Raw genomic sequence first — 20,083 nt, 5'->3', positions numbered from 1 at the left:
GTGCTCATTTATAAGAATAAAACAGAAATAAATGAGTTACTAACTTCACCCTTGATGTAAAATCCCAAGCTGTTCCTCCATATGAAATTTACTTGTTTCCAAGTAAATTATTTCAAAATAAATAACATAATAAGTGATTTATGTATCTTTAAGTCAGGTCTTTAGGTTTATTTTTATTGTTATGGCTGCACTCCACAGACTCACAGTAAACAAAACTACCCAAAGTGGATGATACATAAAACTTACTCTAGACATCCGCCAGACAATTGGAGTTCTTATGATTTCACTCAATACAGTTCCCTTAAAATAAAGGCTATAATTAAAGAAGCCAAATGAGGTAAAAAACTGGCAATATTTTTTCACTGGCAGTATTTTTTATTGCATTGCCAGTGTTTTGCACAATACTTGCTACATTGTAAGTCCTCCAACATCTTTTATAATTGGGTGGCATAAACATGGATTTAATGCGCATATTTAAGAAAGTAATCTACTTCCCTCGAAGTTTTTTTAAGATTTATTTATTTATTTTTAGAGAGGGGGAAGGGAAAGAGAGGGAGAGAAACATCAGTGTATGATTGCCTCCTGCACACCCCCAGCTGGAGACCTGGTCTGCAACCCAGGCATGTGCCCTGACTGGAAATCGAACCAGTGACTCTTTGGTTCACAGGCCGGCACTCTCTCCACTGAGCCACACCAGCCAGGGCTCCCTCAAAGTTTTAAAACTCATAACATGAGCTTATTTTTCTTTCATATGCCATTATGGCAGTTTATCAAAACCTTAATAATACATTATATATCTCCATAGAACCCCAGAATCGGGAGGGGCCCTCGGTATAATACCTTACAAATGAGAAGGATCCTAGAGACTTCAAATAATATGTACAGAGATACAAAAATGTTTAGTTGTCCACAGAACAAGGAATGATAACCAGGTCTCCTGAATTCCAGAATTTTTTTCAATTTTATCAATTCAATTTACTTTTCTTATTAAAATGGTATTTATACTATTTTAATCTTTATAACCAACATTTGATGTATATAAAAGCGACTTTTAAAATATCAGAATCAGAGTCTGATTATCTCATCGATCAAATAACTAGTTCAATTACTTGGCAATATTCTGGTATTTATAAAATTCATTTCCATTTTCTTACTTGTAAATTGCTTTGAATAAAGAACACATCTCCAGTGATTGAGATGACATTCCACAACAAGGCAACTAGGAAAAAGAGAGCTTCCACAGCAAGTATGATTTGTCCTGAAATACACTGCAAGAAATCTCATAACAATAAAAAAAACAAAACTAGAAAATCCCATCTAAGAATGTCTTGGTAATGACTATTCTGAGAGGCTTTTTAAAAGTCATTCAGCTCTAATACAAGACAGGGCATATTCTGTGTCCACAAATGTTCTCAGAGAAGTTCAGTTTTCTCATTTTAGGAGGATGCATCTACTAAAACTTTAGAAGTAATGTTCTAGCTCACCAAATAAAAGAAGATGGGGGCGGGGCACAGAAACAAGTTGCTGCTTTGAAATATAACCTCAGTTTTGTTTGCATTGCTAAGTCTACTGGTGATATAGTTAGCCAGGGAGAACTTTTTATACATGCCCTATGAGACTGAAGATGTTTACACTATATTCACCAGTATATTTTGAGCATTCCAGCTGACAGGTCAGATCTTTTTCAAAATAGAAAAGACAGCACAGCAAGTACACATAGTTGTTGTGTGTATTACATCACCATAATTATTTTCAAATTTCTTAACCTAAAAACCATCACCTAGGTAGGGGCCTTTTGTCCAGCAAAAAGCCAGAGTCACTCAAAGTTGACTTATAAAGGTAAAAATCAGAGAGTATTTCCTCCCTCTTATTTTGGTAGTAAATACTTGGCTTTGGTCTATTTTATCTACATGTAAGATGTTGAACAATGTTGGGTTAAATTGGCATTACCAAGGAGGCACTGCCATTACTGTTCAGAAATTTTTAAGTTCTAATTCTTGGGGGAAACCCCCCAAACTAATCATTACGTTCAGTGAAATCCTTGTGTTCAGATACGAACCCATTATACCAAGAATTAGCACATTGCAGTGCCATATGCACTGACACAAAACTGCCAATGCGCAGGATTACTGGACTCCTTTAATAAAGACTATGTTCAACAATTTGCAACACCAAATAGTTCCTAAAATCACACGCCCTGGGAAATATGTGCAGTAAAGAATAGCAAACAGTAGCCAACCCGCTCCAAGTCTTGTATCCTAGGTTATCAGTGGAGGAGGTGGCAGAAAAGTAAACCAACGGGACAATATATAACCAAAGGAAGATGACAGAAGACCTGTTCCATAGTCCAAATGAAAAGTCATGCCCCATTAACGCACGGGCCACCAAGATATCTGCAGAATTCCCTGGTATCAGTACCCAGCCCCTCAGGATGCCATATTCCTTCTCAGGTTCATCCTCTCATCAGTTGCAAGAGCACTTTCAAAAGGAGAGTAGTCAATCAAGATCAAAGTTCAGATTCATTTTGGAAACTTCAAAGTAGAAGCCCCAAAAGAGAGTAAACTGCCACCAGGAGTTGAAGTCTGTGGGAATAAAAGGTGGACGGAGATTTGACAACTGCACCCACTTCTGATTCTACCTGTGACGGTGTGGATTCCTTCAAAACAGAGGTCATTCTGACAGAGAAAGACTAATACAAAGGTCTGGCATTCCTGCAAATGGCATATGTCAAGGGTAGCTGAGATGCTGGAGCAGGAATGAGCAGAAGTGCTCTGGAAGAATGCCCAGAGCCAAGGGGAGTCCAGCGTACACCTGGAACTGCTGATACAGACATCCCGAAATGGGCGTAAGTCTAGAGGGCTAGGAAGGCATTTATTTACACAACAGATGTGTATGAAGGTCCTAATATAAGGAAGGCACACACACGCACACGCACACGCACACCCACAAAACGCTGAGTAAGCACTGGAGAATTCAGGGAAAACAGAATGAAGGTTTGAGGGCACAAGAAACACCAGAGAAGTTTAGAAAACCAGACACCATGGTTGCCCAGAGAAAAAGGTTGGGCCAATCATGCTCAGTGAATAAGAAAAAAGGCTATGAGTTGAGGATAAAGGATATTAGAGGTTTTGTGGGGTTTTGGTTTTTTGGTGGGGGTTTTTGTTTTTTGGTGGGGGGTTTTTTTGGGGGGGTTGTTTGGATTTTTTTGTTTGTTTGGTGTTTTGGGGGGGGTTGGGGGGCTGTTTTTTGGTTTTTTTGTTTTTTTTTTTTTTTTTTTTGCGTTAGAAAGCAACTCAGAAAGTGTCTGACAGCCAGTTCCTGAAGACTGGAGAAAAGGGAAGCAACAGAGAATGCAGAGAGGCTGTGGAATTCAAAGATGTCAGAGGAGGTCAGGCTAAGAAGACCAAGAGTGTGGGAAAAAAGACTGGAAGAGTTTCCTGGAAGGGGTAAGCACCCCTTTGGGAGAACAGAGATGAAAGACACGGAAATGGGAACTGCGGAACACAGCGTCTGGGAAAGTTTGGGGGAAGGAAAACAGGTGGGTGTGAAGGAGTACTGAGGCCGGAAGGGTGAAGAGGGTGAAAGGCTGGAGGTGGGCTGCAGCCCCCGAATCCGAAGACCCAGGTAGATCAAAGTCTTACTCCTTTAGCGTGCTCTAATACCTCATTCCCCCAGAGCCCGGGACAGAGTGTCGCCCGGGGCCACGGGGAACCCCAGGTCCGGCGGGGCTGAGGCCTGGCTGCCCCCCAGCGGTTGGGTTCTGCGCGCACGCCTGGCTCGCCCAGCGCCAACTTTCCCGATCCCCGTACTCTCTCCGGACACGCCGGCCCTCCTTCCACCCTGCTCACCGAGGGTGCAGTCAGGCGGCTGATGCTCTCGCCCAGGGAGTCCAGGTTGACCCGCCTCCGGCGCTGTGCCCTCCTGGCCCCGACATTGGCGGCGGAGGCGACAGCAGAGGCGGCCGGGCCCGGAGTGGCGGCGGCTGCTCTGGGCTCAGGCTGCCCAGGGGGGCTCCGGCTGCCGTTCCAGCAGAGCCTGGACATGGGGCATTCCCCCTCCTCCTCAGGGCTGGTCTCCAGGTAGTCGGAGCCCAGGGAGCTGAAGGACTCGGAGGATATCTTCCTTCGAGACATGCTGCTGGCGGCGCGGCGGCGGCGGCCCGGACACGAGTGGCAGCTGCGGCTGCAGTAGCGGGACCTGCGAGCGGAGACCTTAGGCGCGACGGAGCCGCTGGGCGCTTCGATCGAGCTTCGCCAGGAGGGAGTCTCGGGAGCCAAGGAGCCCGCTGCTCATGGCGGGAACTTGCGCCCCGCCGCACCTTGGGGCCCGGGCTCGGCGGCAGAGCAGCGCTGGGAAGGGAGCCGGCGCCGCCTCTGCTGCTGCTGCTGCTGCTGGAGTGGCGGCGCCTCGGCGCAGCAGAGACGCTCCGAGTGTGTGACCGCGGGCGGCTCGGCGGAGAGGGCTGCGGCCCGAGCGGCCAGGGAGGCAGAGGCTTCCACCGCCTGCGCGCCGGTCTCACCCCACTTCCCTCTCTCCTCCCGCCCCTCTCCTTGCAGCCCGCCTCCCTCCGCTCCCTTTATCCACAACCCCCCCCCCCATGCTCTCCCTCCGCCTGTATCACGTGTCGCCGTCATACTCATTGGGAGTCTCTGCCTCGGCTGTCGCCACGTTTCAGGAGCAATGAGGACACTTCGTGGCCGTCCTCTGCGCGCCCTCCTCGCTCCCACCTTCTCCTCCTCCGAGAAGGAGTGTACCATAGCTCAGATCTGACCAAAGGGCCTTAACCCCAAACTCCGTACCCATTGCCCGCACAAGAGGCTGCCGGGGAGCAGACAGTCCCGCAGGCAGGGAAAAGGAGGGGATTCTCCTCGGGAAAGCCTGAAAGTGGGAAGCGGGTGGGTGGCGGGTAGGCTCATATTTGGCGGGTAGGACATATCTGTCCTTTTTCCGCCTTCCATTGAGTTTATTTAGGAAGTTCTGAGGCTTGGCGAAAGGCCGACCGGTCCAGCCCGCGCATTCCAGGGGAGACGCTTACAAGGAATTGGGAAGGGGCAAAATGTTGGCACCTATCCTGCGGAAGCAGTTCGTGGGGAAGCAGTTCGTGGGGACGAGTGTTCTCCGCCCCAGGAGGCCGCGTGGGCTCGGAGCGAGCCCAGAGCCTCCGGCGCTGAACGAGGACAGCATCTGCTCAAGCCAGAGCGCTGTTGCCGAGCGTCAGCCTTGCCGGGTGTGCGGGGCTCCTGGATCCCGCGGGCTCATCACTGGTGCTGGACAGCTCCCCTTGCCACCTGCAGCGGCGTTTTTGGCCTTATGGGCTGGGGGACAGTTCTGCAGACATCAATACCTAGGACCGGGCTGGGGGAAGACCGGGGAGTGATCCCAGGTCCATCATTCTACAGGCTCTTTGCGCAAAATATACTATGTTTGCACTTGGCTGCAACTGCTGCCCAAAAAGCTAAGGGGAGTGAGAGAAAGGTTTTCCAAACCCAAGAACAAAATCGCTGCAGCGTGAGCAAAGCTCTTACTGAGAGTTTGTGATGGAGCTGCCTCATTCCAAACCTTGCCTCGTTGCAAAACCAGCAGCCACTCTAAGTACCCGGCCCCACAGCATTTGCTTTAGCTCCAGAAAAGCCTCAGACTTATTCTGACCTTGGGCTAAGGGGTAGGAAGTAGAGGCAAATAAGAGTGTTCTGGAAAACAGGACCCCACTCTGTGCGTCCCTGGGCAGCAAAGCAGCACCCTCACCATCTTTCCCTTTCCAGGAAAGAAAAGTTCAGGGGCTCTGGCTTTATGGCTTTCGCTCCCTGGTGATACTGAAGCCAAAGCATTCTCCTTTTGTTTTATTTTGTTTTGTTAAGGACTGGTCCTTCCAAGGTGAAGGCAGGTGGGTTGGTGGGTTGTGTTTATTTAAGAAAACAAACCAAAATCTAAACCAAAACAACAACAACAAACCACAAACATGTGCTCTGACTCCAACCGCAATTTGCTTTTAACTCTAAATCTTGGCAGTAGTTTATGAGGGCCCAAATAAATATAAATGGTGTTTGAGATTTCCTTTTATATTCTGGGAAAATTCACTCAAAGTGACTCAGAGACATGCCTGATTCTCAGATTTTAAATAGGCATTCAAGATGTCAAAAATGCAAGCTATCATTTACATGCTACCCTTCAACTATATATTCTTTCTCAGCCTACTGAGTAAGTTGCTAACCGCATGGTTTCTCTCCTTAGCAGAGGAAATTCAGAACTCTTTTTAAAAATTATTGTTATTATTTTGGTGGCATAGTTATCTGCTGTTGTTTTCACCGTTGTGCCTGTTAGTCTTGTGTGCATTTGCTCCCACTGGAAATTAGACACAATCGTGTACTTTTTATCATGAAGAATAGTTGTCAGTTCTGCTAAAAGTTTCACTGGCCTTGTTTCTGAAATACAATGGAGAGTTTCTTTGAAAATGACATTATTCCAACTTTGGGGAAACTTTCTAATATTCTTGCTGTGCAATACTGATCATGGCATAAGTTGGAGTTCTTAGTTTGTTTCTCTAGTGATGATGAATGTCAAGTTTTTTGTAGTCATACAATTTTATACCTTCTTCTAAGAATACTAAATAGCATTAGATCCTTCCCTTCTTTTAATAAAACTGCTTATGCACACACAGGAAGTTCCTGTTGTGGTAATGGTACATGACCTCTGCATTGAAGTGAAAACGCAAACTTTCACTAATCATTCCAACTTTTGTCATAAAATCAAAATGACGCTGAGTGCTGAGCAATGAGTACAATTTGTTTCTAAAATTTACAAGAGTCCTAAGAGACTTCCTGTTTACACTGGACATTATTATTGCCAGAAAGAACTCTAAACCTAACAGACATGTTTGCTTTGTGTGAACCATCTGAATCAAAGACTCTTTATAGAATCTAAGCAACTGAAGTGGTCTTGCTGTTTTCTGCATCAATTAGCCTGCCTGTGATCATTATTTTCCCACTGATTTTTAAGCTATAAACAAATGAAGGCCTAGATACAGATAGTCCATCATCTGCATTACTTTCAAGGGTTTCCTTTGTATTTCTGTTCAAGAGCTGCGTTCAAAGGCTCTCAATATGAAGAGTGCTATGTTCTATACTTGAATTAACATTGTTAAAGGAAGATGATAGGAATAATCTATTCTCCATAAAAACAATTTTAAAGACTTGTGAAAGAAATCCAAACACTTTAGGAAAACGAAGAGTTTCTGCTCATATGTTAGCAAAAGAAACTTAGCTATGCATGCCCACAAATCCAGTTCTCCTGTATGTATTGTGTTTCAATAAATTCCTTAAGAACCAGTCTCCTATTGGAAAGGAAAATGCAGGAATATATTTGAATCATTTGTGAAGTCAGTGAGGGCACCTGAGGACTCACTTCAGATTGATAAAGCTTTAGGAAGGACTCCATAAGAAAGCAATTTCTCCACCGTAATAAAAGTGATGAATGTTTCTTTTTTAAACATAAAACAATTGTTGTGTAGGCCTTACCTTCATAGACAGCATTGCTACTTACAATTCCTTCCACTTACTTTGCCTCATTTAATTTGATTTTCATTCTTCCCAGAGAATTAGTTAAGGAAAATTCACCTCTGTCAAATTCAAGTAAAAAGTAATATTAGTCCTCACACCCTGGCCAGTCGACTCAGTTGGTTGGAGCATCATCCCATACGCCAAAATGCTCTGGGTTTGATTCCTAGCACACTGACACACATTTATTTGTTTGTTTGTTTGTTTGCTTGTTTGTTTATTTATCTATTTTTTTCTTTCCTTCTCTATACCCCTCTATCTAAAATCAATAAAAAACATATCTTCAGGTGAGGATTAAAAATAAAAAATAAAATCACTGCTCACTTCCCAAATTCTTTGCAATCCAGAGCTCCACACGTTTTCCTAACCTGCTTTCATCCATCTAAGTCTCCAGCAACAAAGCCTGCAACACCTGTGTAAGCATCCCCTGGAGCTGAGGCCTTGCCTGGTGTCATGAGACTGAAGAAATCTCTCCCTATAGTCAATCTTTACAAACACCTGGCAAATCACAGGAACTGTACATGTAAAATTAAAGCAATTTCTCTAAAGAAATACAGTAGCTGGTGAATTCATAACTAGGACAAGTTTTTCTGAATCCCTAACCTAGAAAATTACACTCATACACCTACTCCTTACCTGTAGGTTAATCCTACTCACATGTTGCCTGAATGAGATCTTTCTACACCTCCCACTTTCTCATACTTTCTTTTTAAAACAGGAAAAACATACTTTCTCAGTAAAATACTGTGAGTAAATAAAGGTGGATATACTGTGCTTTATATTCTTGTATAATTTTATAAGTAAAACAAATATTAAGGAAAATATCAAAATGAGAAGTATCAATCTCCCTGGCTGGTGTGGCTCAGTGAGTTAAGCATTGTCCTGCAAACCGAGAGGTCACCAATTCCATCCCTGGTCAGGGCACACACCTGGGGTGCCGGCCAGGTCCCCGGTTGGGGACATGTCAGAAGCGAATGATCCGTGTTTCCCTCCCTCTCTCCTTCCGTTCTGCTCTATCTAAAAATAAATAAATAAAATCTTTAAAAATGACAAGAATCAACTACTTTGTTCATGTATAAAGGGAAACATGGAAAACAATGTAACTCATCATTCTATGGTTATATTTCATCACAAAACCATACTGAAGACACTGGGGACTTGATAAAGCAAGAGTTGGGCAGGGGCATGGTGGAAATAGAGAAATAGAGCAATAAAGTTAATGCAACACTTAGCAGACTTTATAGGATAAAATGCTTGTGAATCAGTGGATGACTATCTTGTTCTGATGCCACCATATCCAAGAAAGCAAGAAAGAGGGGAAGTCATCAGTGTCTTTTGCTGCCTTTGGCAGACAGTACTCTCTTCCTTACCTGGCTTTAAGTGGATCCAGGTGGCTTTGCCCTCCCAGCCACGCATGCACTGCTGAAAGCCACCCACCTCTGAGGAGAGACCCTGTAAGTCAATGCCACCCACAATTCCCAGCCTTTTCATCTCAGCATCATTGACTCTCTCTCTACACACATTTTTTTGAGTTGGGTTTCTTTTTGAGTTATTAAGGGCAGATTACACACGAAGATTATTATATGTAATAATCCCAGCCTTTCTCTGTGATTTTGTACAGCATAGTCTAATAATAGCAGTGTTTTGTCATGTGGTTCACCGCAGCCTTTAATCATTTTCCTAAATACTTCTTTCCACCCTAAACCCTTTGCTTTCCAAATTATTTCTAAACCTTTACCTTCCAAATCTATTTAAGTGAAAGAAACTTTTATTGAGAGTCTAGTATGGACCAGGGTCTATTTCATTGTTGTTTTATTTAATCTTTACAATGCCACAATTGGACATATTTTTCCAATTTCACAAATGTGAAAAGTATTGCACAAAGATTTTAAATATCTTCCCCAAGGTCATGAAACTGATAACTATTAGTCCAAATTCCAATCCTGAGTCCTAAGCCTGTTATTTCCATTAAAACACGCGTCCTGCCTGCCTCTTATAAATGTCCTAAAAGCACAGAGAAAAACAGATCAATTGATTTAAAGTCACCATGTGAGTGGCTGATTGCTTTACAGGTAAATATTGCATACACAATTAACACGTTGGAATTACTCCCTGGAACACGGTGTCGTGGGAAAGCACTGACCTGTGCGGAGGCTCTGCTGCGCGGCGGAGGCTCTGTTCACCACTAGCCGCGTGGCCAAACGCGAGTTGCGTAACCATTTCAGGGCACGGACCCCTTACTCCTAAAGTAACAGGGTTGTGTGAAGTCTCTGGGGTATCACTGATACCCGATATTTTATGATTTTTCTATTTGTAGAGTTATCCGTTTTCTCTCAGACATACCTGGTGCCTAGAAAAGCTTCCCCTTACACATCGCAAGGTCAGCGTCTCTTTTTCCTCCCTGTCTTTTCTGATGTGATTCCCCTGCAAATCCCTCCTCTGACTGCCTAAAATCTTATCCTTATGTGCAACTGCCATGAACATGGCCCACAGAATTAAATGGGTAAAAAATTAAAATTTCAACTCATTTGTATTTGGTTATATGTTCACCATCTCCCTGTCTTTTCATAACCTCATTCTCCTCTCTGCTTTATTATATTATAGAAATGAATTATATCTTCCTGTCTGCAACTAACTCTGTTTGACAGCTAACAATAATAAGTATGAATTATCAATGAGTGTCTTCACATAACCTTGTTAATGTTAATAGACACTTACTTAAATATTTTCAGTTTGTCATGAATATGCAATCCGTTACTTAATTATTTTAAAATAATTCAATTTAAATATAAATACTAAAATTCTTAAAAGTATTAACATTAAGAATGGAATGCTGTGTCCTTGTCACTAGACAGAAAATAAACATGAACAAATTACTAATCACAGTTAAGTGGCAATGTACTTAGATCCCTTAAAATAATTAATGGGAATAGTGTTCTCTTCAAGAAATTAAAAAACAAATTTTAATTTATACTTATGCTGTAATCATTTAAGGAAAAATTTTCAAAGTGGATATTGAAATGAGTGACCTCAGCAACAAGTAGATTAGTTCAAGACACCCCCCCAAGAGAAACAAAGTTTATGTTAAAATAATTCTAAAGCATTTCTTTATCAAAAGATGTGAAATTTTAAAAATAAAATATATGTGTACTCATTTTCTTCAGTTCTCCTTATTGTGGACAGGCATCTATACCAACACAGTGAACTAAAAGAAAAATGTTCCATTTATATAACCTGCATGGGGCCTTATTAGGGCCACAGAAGTACAGGAGTCCTTGTTTCCAAATGAGCAGCATGGAACTGTGCAGACAGTTATCTCAGAGCCCAAGTCCTCCACACCAAGACCCCGCAAGTGGCTGTGTTCCCCCCCAGGTTATGCAGAGATAAACTGTCCCTATGCTGCTTGACTCAATCATGTCTTTGCGCTTCTATCTCAGAGAGGAAAATTCCCAAATGTTCTTGGTCTTTAGGTTTTCTAAGTAAATTTTAACAGCCCCCTTAACCAAATAAATACCTGTCAATTCCATTTATAAGGTAGTTGCACCCACACAATTTAATGACCTTTAGTTTATGTTCTAACAATTTAGTAGCATTTGAAAACATGTGTAAAGCACAAAAATAATATTTTATTTCATTCTTAAATCACTGAAATTATTTAATTAATTATTTTAACTAATTAATTAAGTTGGGTACTGCACACCTTTTCAAACCTTGAGTTGAAATTAGACATAGCCATCCTCATTTTCTGCTCCACACTGATTTTCCTGCAGCTCTTACTGTTTATTGTAATAACTTCCCAAAACCCACCTTCAAAAATGCATGGAGTAATTGAAAATGTAGCACAATTCAATGTTAAAACTATGAACTACACCAAGCTAAGACTTTCTCAGTTTTCAACAGATGCTCACATGTGTTCCCCTCAGATTTGTAAAACATCTCTGCCTACCCCTGTGCCATCACTACGGCACCCCAGAACTCGTTGGTGCAGACTTTGGGAACCGTGACTCTGGTGGCTCAGCCTTTTCCCACGTTCTCAGAAAAGCTTCTCTTTTCTCTTGAGTACAGACTCTAAATGAGCAGATAGACAATTAGAGCTTACTAGGGTAAAATGAAAATTACGCATCTTTCTGGCATTTTCTATTAGAATAAATTTGTGTGCAGAATGTTACCTAAAGTGTGATTAATGTGTAAAACATTTTTCTATATTTTAAAAATGTATGTTTCAACTAATTATCTACCAGCTAAGCTTTGAATATATAATAAGAAACAAAATAATTCAGAAAGATACAAAATAGTTGCTGTTGTTATTTCTTATACATATAATCTTTTTACCAATGGCTGTATATACTTATGGCTTAGCAGGACAATATTACCTCATGAAATATTCTTTATTTTTTTAAACTGACCATGAAACCTTGATAACTATTCTCTTTTTTTTTAAATTCTTGTTCAAGTACAGTTTTCTGTCTTGATAACTATTCTTTGTTTGAAAAGAACAAGAAAGGCAAGAGTAGAGCTCACCATCCCCTATAATTTCTACTTTCAAGCAGGAAAAAGAAGGTGCTGAATGCATTTTGTTGGTGGAGAAAAAAAGCATCCACAGACTGAGGCGCCTGTGCATAGACAAACGGCGCATGGTGACGATGGAGCCCCCCACACTGTGGACCTCACTCACAGTTCTGTCCCAGAGGGCTGTCTCAGAGACAGACTCTCCCTTGGGGAGGGAAAGAAAAGGCTAGCTTAGTATGTATGGAAAATGTCGCTTGAGTTATTTTCTTAGGTAGTAAGAATAGATTTGCATCAATTCATCCAGTTACACATTCTCATCAGAGCTACTTTGATTCATCCATATCCATTTGTCTCAACACATGCATGAGGAACTGAAAGTTTGGTGTTAAACCAAGCACAGCGGACATTATAAAGATAAGACATGGCTGCAGTCTTTGGGATTTACACTCTAGTAAACACAAGAAAAAGTTAAACAGTGTTAGATATTAAAAATCATACAAAATAGTACCAATCAAATGACATACAGAAAATAAGTATTATAATATTTTAAGAAAAAAATAACTTTAAATCTCTCCTTAATTAACTGGCCTTGAACTGGTCTTTGAAGAATAAGTAACATTTGAATGGATGGAAATGAATGAACTGGAAATGTAGAAGGAAGAGAGTATGATGTGTTTGGAAATACTGGTCTGTCATCCAAACTAAATCAGAGAATGCACATTGAAAAATAGTGAGAAATAGAATAAGAAAATAAAGACCAGATTATAAAAAGCTTTACTATAGACTTTCTCTGGCAGTCATTGGGGAAAAAATCATTTCAACTTTTGCCCTGGGAAGTGATATGAAGAGAGTGTTGTACACATAAAGAAAAGTGACCTATTCAGCTACCAGTCCATTCTTCCCAAGAACATGAACCAGCAGGTCAGACTGCCTCAGTTGTTCGGGAAATCAGTCACATCCCATGAAAATTAAAGTATGTAGACTGCTCATGACCTCTCCCACTACACACACACACGTACATACACATACACCATTTTTATATCATTCATATTTGGGGCATGCCTATGATATTGTTCAAGAATATAATCCAAGACAATAAAGTTCATCACTTCTTTATTTCAGCTACTTACTTTCTATAATGGCTAATTTGCAAAACACATCAGTCATTAATAAATCAATAGGAGGAAAAACTGTGCTCTTCAGAAACTATTTTTTTTAATGGGACCAAAAAGAAGTTCCAGTAAGCACCACTTCTATGTTAGGGTCCATTGTGTGTCTTGTACTTAATAAACAGACCCCCAAATTCCTCATTTGGTGTCCTAAGAAGTGGCTTGATTGACTCATGAAGAGGACTTTAAATCAGACTGGTCAAGAAAAGCCATCCAATTTTGGCCAAGATGGAGGCATAGGTAGATACACTGTGCCTCCTCACACAACCAAAATAAGGACAACAACAATTTAGAAACAAAATAACAATCAGAACAGAAAATTGAACTGTATGGAAGTCAGACAACCAAAGAGTTGAAACAGACACATTTATCCAGACCAGTAGGCGGGGGTGGAGTCGGGCGGCCAGACAGAGAGGGATGGCGGCACGAGAAGAGGTGACACCGGGCACACAAGGCAGCCCAGGCATGCAAGACAGCAGCAGCTGGACCCTGGACGTGCAGGTGGTGGCTGACTCTCAAACGTGGAGTCAGCCAATCCTAGAACAAACATGTTCCGACAGCAGTGGAGACACAGTATTTGGAACGACCAGATGGGAACAATATTGAAGCAATGGCTAGATGGGCTCATCAACTGTGCACAGTATGCAAAGGAGCATTGCAGGAGAAAGCACTGATGGGTATATTATGGACATTTTAACAAAACGGATCTTTGTTCAAAGACAGCACAACCGAGAGTGCTCACTACTTATGTGTGAGAAAACAAATGAAAAAGGTTTTGAAATCCAGAGTCATGCCCCAAATTTCCCATAACCACTGTCCACTTTAATAGGAGAGTAGCCACCATTGGCAAGATTAAGTTCCTCAAAAATTAGTTTAAATAATTTAGTTAGGGCATAAATACAAATGTCCCACACAAATATAATTTATTACCTCCACTTTTTTAACAGGATAACTAAAGTATTTTTAAAACTCAAATAGCACTAAAGCCACCAAAGGTAAGCATTCAATTTTTTCTCTATCCATAGCTCTTTCCTTTGCTTTTTCATTTATCTTAGTTTATATTATGCTTGTATTTTCAGGAAATTATGTAATGAGCCCTAATAAAATTAATGGTCTCCAGGCTTATGAGGTCATAGATTTTTATGTTCTTTATTTCCAATTATTTTAACAGAATTTCTTCCTCAGTTGTTCCCTTCTCTACTTGGTATCCTATTTCAAAAATGAATACCTTTGCTTTTTGCTGTTTGCTTCTTGTTGGTAGTTTTCCATTAGCAAGAAACAATACCTTCTCCTCATTATACAAATGACTTAATATAATTTCTATGAAGTCTAGCCAGATTTAAAAGGAAGTCAATATCAATCGCTAAAAAATAGTGTAAATGTGGTGAAAGACAAATACCATATGATCTCACCTATAAGTGGAACCTAACAACAAAACAAGCAAGCGAGCAAAATATAAACAGAGACATTGAAATAAAGAACAAGCTGAGAGTAACCAGAGGGGAGGGAGGAAGGATGATCCTTCCCCACCCTCCACCCCGCTGCTGTGAAAAGAAAAGGAAGGATCGTCAAGGAACATGTATAAAAGACCCGTGGGCAAAGCCAAAGGGAGATAGTACCAAGGGTAGGAGGTGAAGATGGGTGGGGCAGCAGTGAGTGGTTGGGGGAAAATGAAGACAATTGTACTTGAACAACAATTTTTATAAAAGTAAAATAAAAAACAAAAAAAGATATTTGTTAAAAACAATGTAAATGTATGAAATACATTACAGTATTATTTATACATTTGGGAATTAAGTAAACACGAACAAATGTTTGGCAAATATTAGCAAAGCTATATTGTCACTCAAATTCACTGGAATACAGCAATAAGTAAGATGTTAGTTTGTGGCAAGGTCCAGAGTTCTAAAGCAAAGCTATGTATTTATTCAGTTATTGCTACCCAGTTTGTGAGATTCAAAGTAGACATATCTGTTGAGTAAATTGACAAGTTGGAACAAGTTATTGGTGCTTTCATGCTTGAATTGGTACATATACAAACAATGAGAGATTTTAATTCTATCATTAGTTATGAGGAATTTATACATGAAAAAAGGTTCTTTACATATTCTCTTCATTATACCTTCAACTTACTTGTTTTAAACAGGAAAAATGGAAATACTTTCTTAAGGGTAATGGAAGCATTTTTCTTTGTATTAAATATTAACTTTATGCCTTGGCTGGTGTAGCTCAGTGGATTGAGCGCGGGCCTGCAAACCACACAATCGAGGTTCGATTCCCAGTCAGGGCACATGCCTGGGTTGCAGGCCAGTTCCCAGCAGGGGACTCACGAGAGGCAACCATACATTGATATTTCTCTCCTTCTCTTCTTCCTTTCCCCTCTAAAGATAAATAAGTAAAATCTTTTTTAAAAAGTTCCTTAAAAAATTAACTTTATGATTTTATTATTTTGCAAAAAGCAACTTTTATTAAAGTAGGAATCCATATCAAAATAGAATTTGTTTGCTATTCTTCAACACAGTCATTGCCTCTACTATAATTACTGTCTAAAGACTTAGGGATAATGGCTTAGTGACAAAGATACAAAGCATGTTTGATTTTATTGAAAAATATAAAATCAACATATATAGTAATTCATTCCTTCATTTAACAAGTGAGTAATATTTTGAGTAATATTTTGTGTTTTGCACTGTACCTACTAGGTGTTGTAAAGAAAGAAGAGCATAAAATACAGTCTTTCTTTTCAATGATCCAGAAATAGAGTAAAAAAATAAACTTTAAATACCTTCTTAGAGGTGAAAATGTCTAAGCTGTTTTGAAGAATAAACAGGGCTTTGAAGACAAGGGACTTAAAGGTTGAATATCCTAGGCAGTAGGTCAGGCAGAGTAAAGGCACAGAATAAAAAAAGTTAAAAAACAAAGCAAGTACCCCAAGAAATACAATGAGTTCAAAGTTGCCAAGGCATGAAAAAGCTGGCCTCAGCAGAAAATGATACAAAAGGTAGACTGCTGCTAAATCACAGACAGACTTGTATATCTCACTGAGGACTCACATACACGTATCAGAAAGAGTGTGCGACTACATGAAGAGTAGACTTGAAGAGCCAAACTGTTATCAAGGAAAAGAGTTATGAGGCTGTTTGAAGAGCCCAGAAAAGATAGATGGAATTTAACCAGAGCAGTAGGACATGCCAGATCCAGTGTTTGCCCAACCCTCTCACTACGTTGCACAAGGTCCTGAGCTCCCTGTGCTTCAATTTCATCTGTAAAGCTGGTATAGGAAGGCTTACAAAAATTATATACTATCATCCATTTTGTAAAGGAGGACACTGAAAATTTAAACAAGGATTCAATTGAGGGGAAAGACTAGATAAATATATAGAAGATAATTTAGAAGGACAGGGGGATTGATTTACTATAGGAACTGAGAGAGGGGTCAGATTTTTTAAGAATGACCCCATGTTTCAATTATGGAGACTAATAACTAATATAGAGAACACAGGAAGAGAAAATGGTATGGTGAAGATGATAGGATCTATGTCTTACAACTGCATTTGAAACAGATCCAGAAGGAAATGCCTAGCAAGCAGTTATACATGTAGATCTAGAATGTGACAAAGACACAAAGCATGTTTGGAGAGAAACAAGGTAAAGGATGTTTACCAAGGAGAGAAAGCTAGGTAAAGGATGTAGACATGGAAATTATTAGTATTTAGGTTTTAATCAGAACTTTAATAATGAAGGAGTGTCACAAGAGGGTGATGGGCTGAGTAATGATCTTCATATCCTGATCCCTGAAATTTATAACCACGTTACCTAATCTGATAAAAGGGCATGTGTAGATGTGATGAAATTAAGAAAATTGAGATAACGATTATCTGGGTAAACTTAACATAGTAATCACAGGGTCCTTAAAAGAAGAATATAGGAGGAATCAGAGTTGAAGGAGAAGGTGATGACAGGATTAAAGATTTGAGTGGTGTACTTTGAAGATGGAGAAGGAGGCCACAGGCCATAAATAGGAGTAGCTCCCCAAGGCTGGAAGACACAGGAACATCCTCTCTCATCACCTCCAGCTTTTGGGACATTTTGACTTTAGAGTCCATTGAAATGAATCTTGGACATCTGACCACCAAAAGTCTAAAGAAAAGAACTTTGTTGTTTTAAGCCATTAAGTATGTGGTAATTTGTTAATTTGTTAGTAAGAAATATATACAGAGAAAATGTAGTGCGAATAAAATCAAAAATACTTGAGCAACACCAACATCTAAGAAGGACAGCTTTCAGAGGAGAGAGAACAGTATGACAGACACTAGGAAGAATTAAAAGAATGTCATGCCAAAGAATTTTAAGAATAGAGGACTCAATAGTTAAACATGGCAAAGTAGTTCAATCACATCTATTTTTTTTTCATTTTACTCTTTATTGTATTTTTCCATTACCATTTAGTCCCCTTCTACCCCCACCTCAGCAATCACCATGTTGATGTCCATGTCCATGAGTCCTTCTATTTTTTGCTCAATCCCTCCACCCTCTAACCTTCCAACTCTCAATTAGCTGTCATCCTGCTCTCCATATATGAGTCTGTCTCTGCTTTGCTTGTTAGTTCAGTTTATTCATTAGATTCCACATACGAGGGAAATCATGTGGTATTTTTCTTTCTCTGACTTGCTTATTTCACTTAGCATAATGTTCTCCAGATCCATCCAGACTGCCACAAACAGTAAAACTTTTTTTCTTTTTCAACAACCAGGTAGTATTCTATCATGTCAATGTCCCATAGTTGTTATATGCATGTATCTGCTGATGGACACTTGGGCTGCTTCCATATCTTGGTGATTGTAAGTAATGCTGCAATGAATTTAGGGGTGCTTATGTTCTTCCAATTGGGTGTTTTGGGTCCCTTCAGATATATTCCCAGAAGTGAGATCACTGGGTCAAAAGGCAGATCCATTTTTAATTTTTTGAGGTATCTCCATACTGCTTTCCACAGTGGCTGCATCAGTCTGCATTCCCACCGACAGTGCAAAAAGGTTCCCATTGCTCCACATCCTCATCAGCATTTGTTGTTTATTGATTTATTGATGATGGCCATTCTGACAGGTGTGGGATAATATCTCATTGTGGTTGTAATTTGCAATTTCTCTGAGGATTGGTGATGTTGAGCATCTTTTCATATGTCTATTGGCCATCTGTATGTCCTCTTAGGAGAAATGTCTATTAAGGTCCTTTGCCTATTGTTTATTTGGGTTGTTTGGGGGTTTTTTGGTGTTGAGCTTTCTAAGTTGTTTATAAATTTTGGATATTAACCCCTTATCACATGGATAAGCAAATATGCTTTCCCATTCTATGAATTGTATTTTTATTTTGTTAATAATTTCCTTTGATGGGCAAAAATCTTTTAGTTTGAAACAAATGAAAATGAGTATACAACAATCCAAAATATATGGGACACTGGGAAAGCAATTTTTAAATTTAATTCTTGTTCAAGTACAGTTTTCTGTCTTGTATTCCCAGCCCTGCCCCCCCAGTGTTCCCCATCTCCCTCCCATTTCCACCCCCCACCTTAGTTATTGTCCATGTGTCCTTTATACTTGTTCATGTGAGTCCTTCCCCTTTTCCCCTGTGATTCAAATTCACAAATAGGCCTATAGTATTATAGGCCTATCTCAAAAAGAAGAAGAGGAAGAGGAGGAAGAAGGAGAAGAAGAAGAAGAAGAAGAAGAAGAAGAAGAAGAAGAAGAAGCTGCTCAAATAATCTAACTTTACACTTAAAGGGACTTGAAAAAGAACAACAAGCAAAGCCCAGAGTAAGTAGAAGGAAGGAAATAATAAAGATCAGAGCAGCAATAAACAAAATAGAGTCTTAAAAAATTATACAAAAGATCAATGAATCCAAGATCATACCATGATCAAGTGAGATTTATCTTTGAAAAGATAAAAAAGATTGACAGACTCTTAACCAGACTCATCAAGAAAAAAATAAAGATCCAAATAAATAAAATAAGAAATAAAATAGGAGAAATTACAAATGACACCAAAGAAATATAAAGGACTGCACAAGAATATTATAAAAAACTAGATGACAACAAACGGGACAACCTGAACAAAATGGATAAATTCCTAGAAACTTACATTTTTCTAAAACTAAATCAAGAAGAATCAGAGAATCTGAATAAACAGATTACATCTAGTGAAACTGAAGCACTAATCACAAAACTCATAACAAACAAACACCCTTGACCAGATTGTTTCACAGGGGAATCTCACCAAACATTCTGATAAGAACGAACACTTCTGCTTCTCAAACTATTTCATAAAATTCAAGGGGCAGGAAGGTTCCCAAAGTCATTTTACAAGGCCAGCATTACCCTGATTCCAAAAGCAGACAAAAACACTACAAAGAAAGAAAATTGTAGGTCAATATCTCTAAGGAACATAGACTCTAAAATCCTGGACAAAATATTAGCAAACCAAATACAGCACTGCATCAAAAAGATAAGACCATGATCAAGTGGGATTTATTCTGGGAATGCAAGGTTGATATTCAAAAATCAATAAATGTGATTCATCACATAAACAAAATGAAGTATAAAAATATATGATCATATCAATAAATACAGAAAAGCATTTGATAAAATCCTCATTTATGATAAAAACTCTCATCAAAGTGGGATTGGAGGGACCATACCTACACAATAAAGGCCATATATGATAAACCCACTGCCAGCATCATACTCAGTGGGCAAAACCTACAAGTGCTCCCCTTCAGATCAGGAATAAGACAGGGGTGTCCACTTTCACCTTTCCCATTCAACATAGTGCTGAAAGTCCTAGCCACAGCAAAGGAAA

General features: G+C 39.9%; 1 protein-coding gene across 1 annotated transcript in view; it reads right to left on the bottom strand.

The window, feature by feature from the left end:
• GUCY1A2 (guanylate cyclase 1 soluble subunit alpha 2) overlaps window positions 1–4,537 on the bottom strand; it is a 311,211-nt gene extending 306,674 nt beyond the window's left edge. Inside the window, exon 1 of the mRNA XM_037047730.1 lies at window positions 3,849–4,537. Coding sequence (XP_036903625.1) covers window positions 3,849–4,133 — 285 coding nt within the window. The 5' untranslated portion in view covers window positions 4,134–4,537. The remainder of the gene's footprint in view (window positions 1–3,848) is intronic.
• Window positions 4,538–20,083: the final 15,546 nt, after the last annotated feature.

Source organism: Sturnira hondurensis, unplaced genomic scaffold, assembly GCF_014824575.4.
Source record: "Sturnira hondurensis isolate 20B ecotype Veracruz unplaced genomic scaffold, ASM1482457v3 Scaffold0006213, whole genome shotgun sequence".
Lineage (NCBI taxonomy): Eukaryota > Metazoa > Chordata > Mammalia > Chiroptera > Phyllostomidae > Sturnira > Sturnira hondurensis.
Note: the sequence above shows the minus strand (reverse complement) of the source record. Positions and strands in the feature narration are given on the sequence as shown.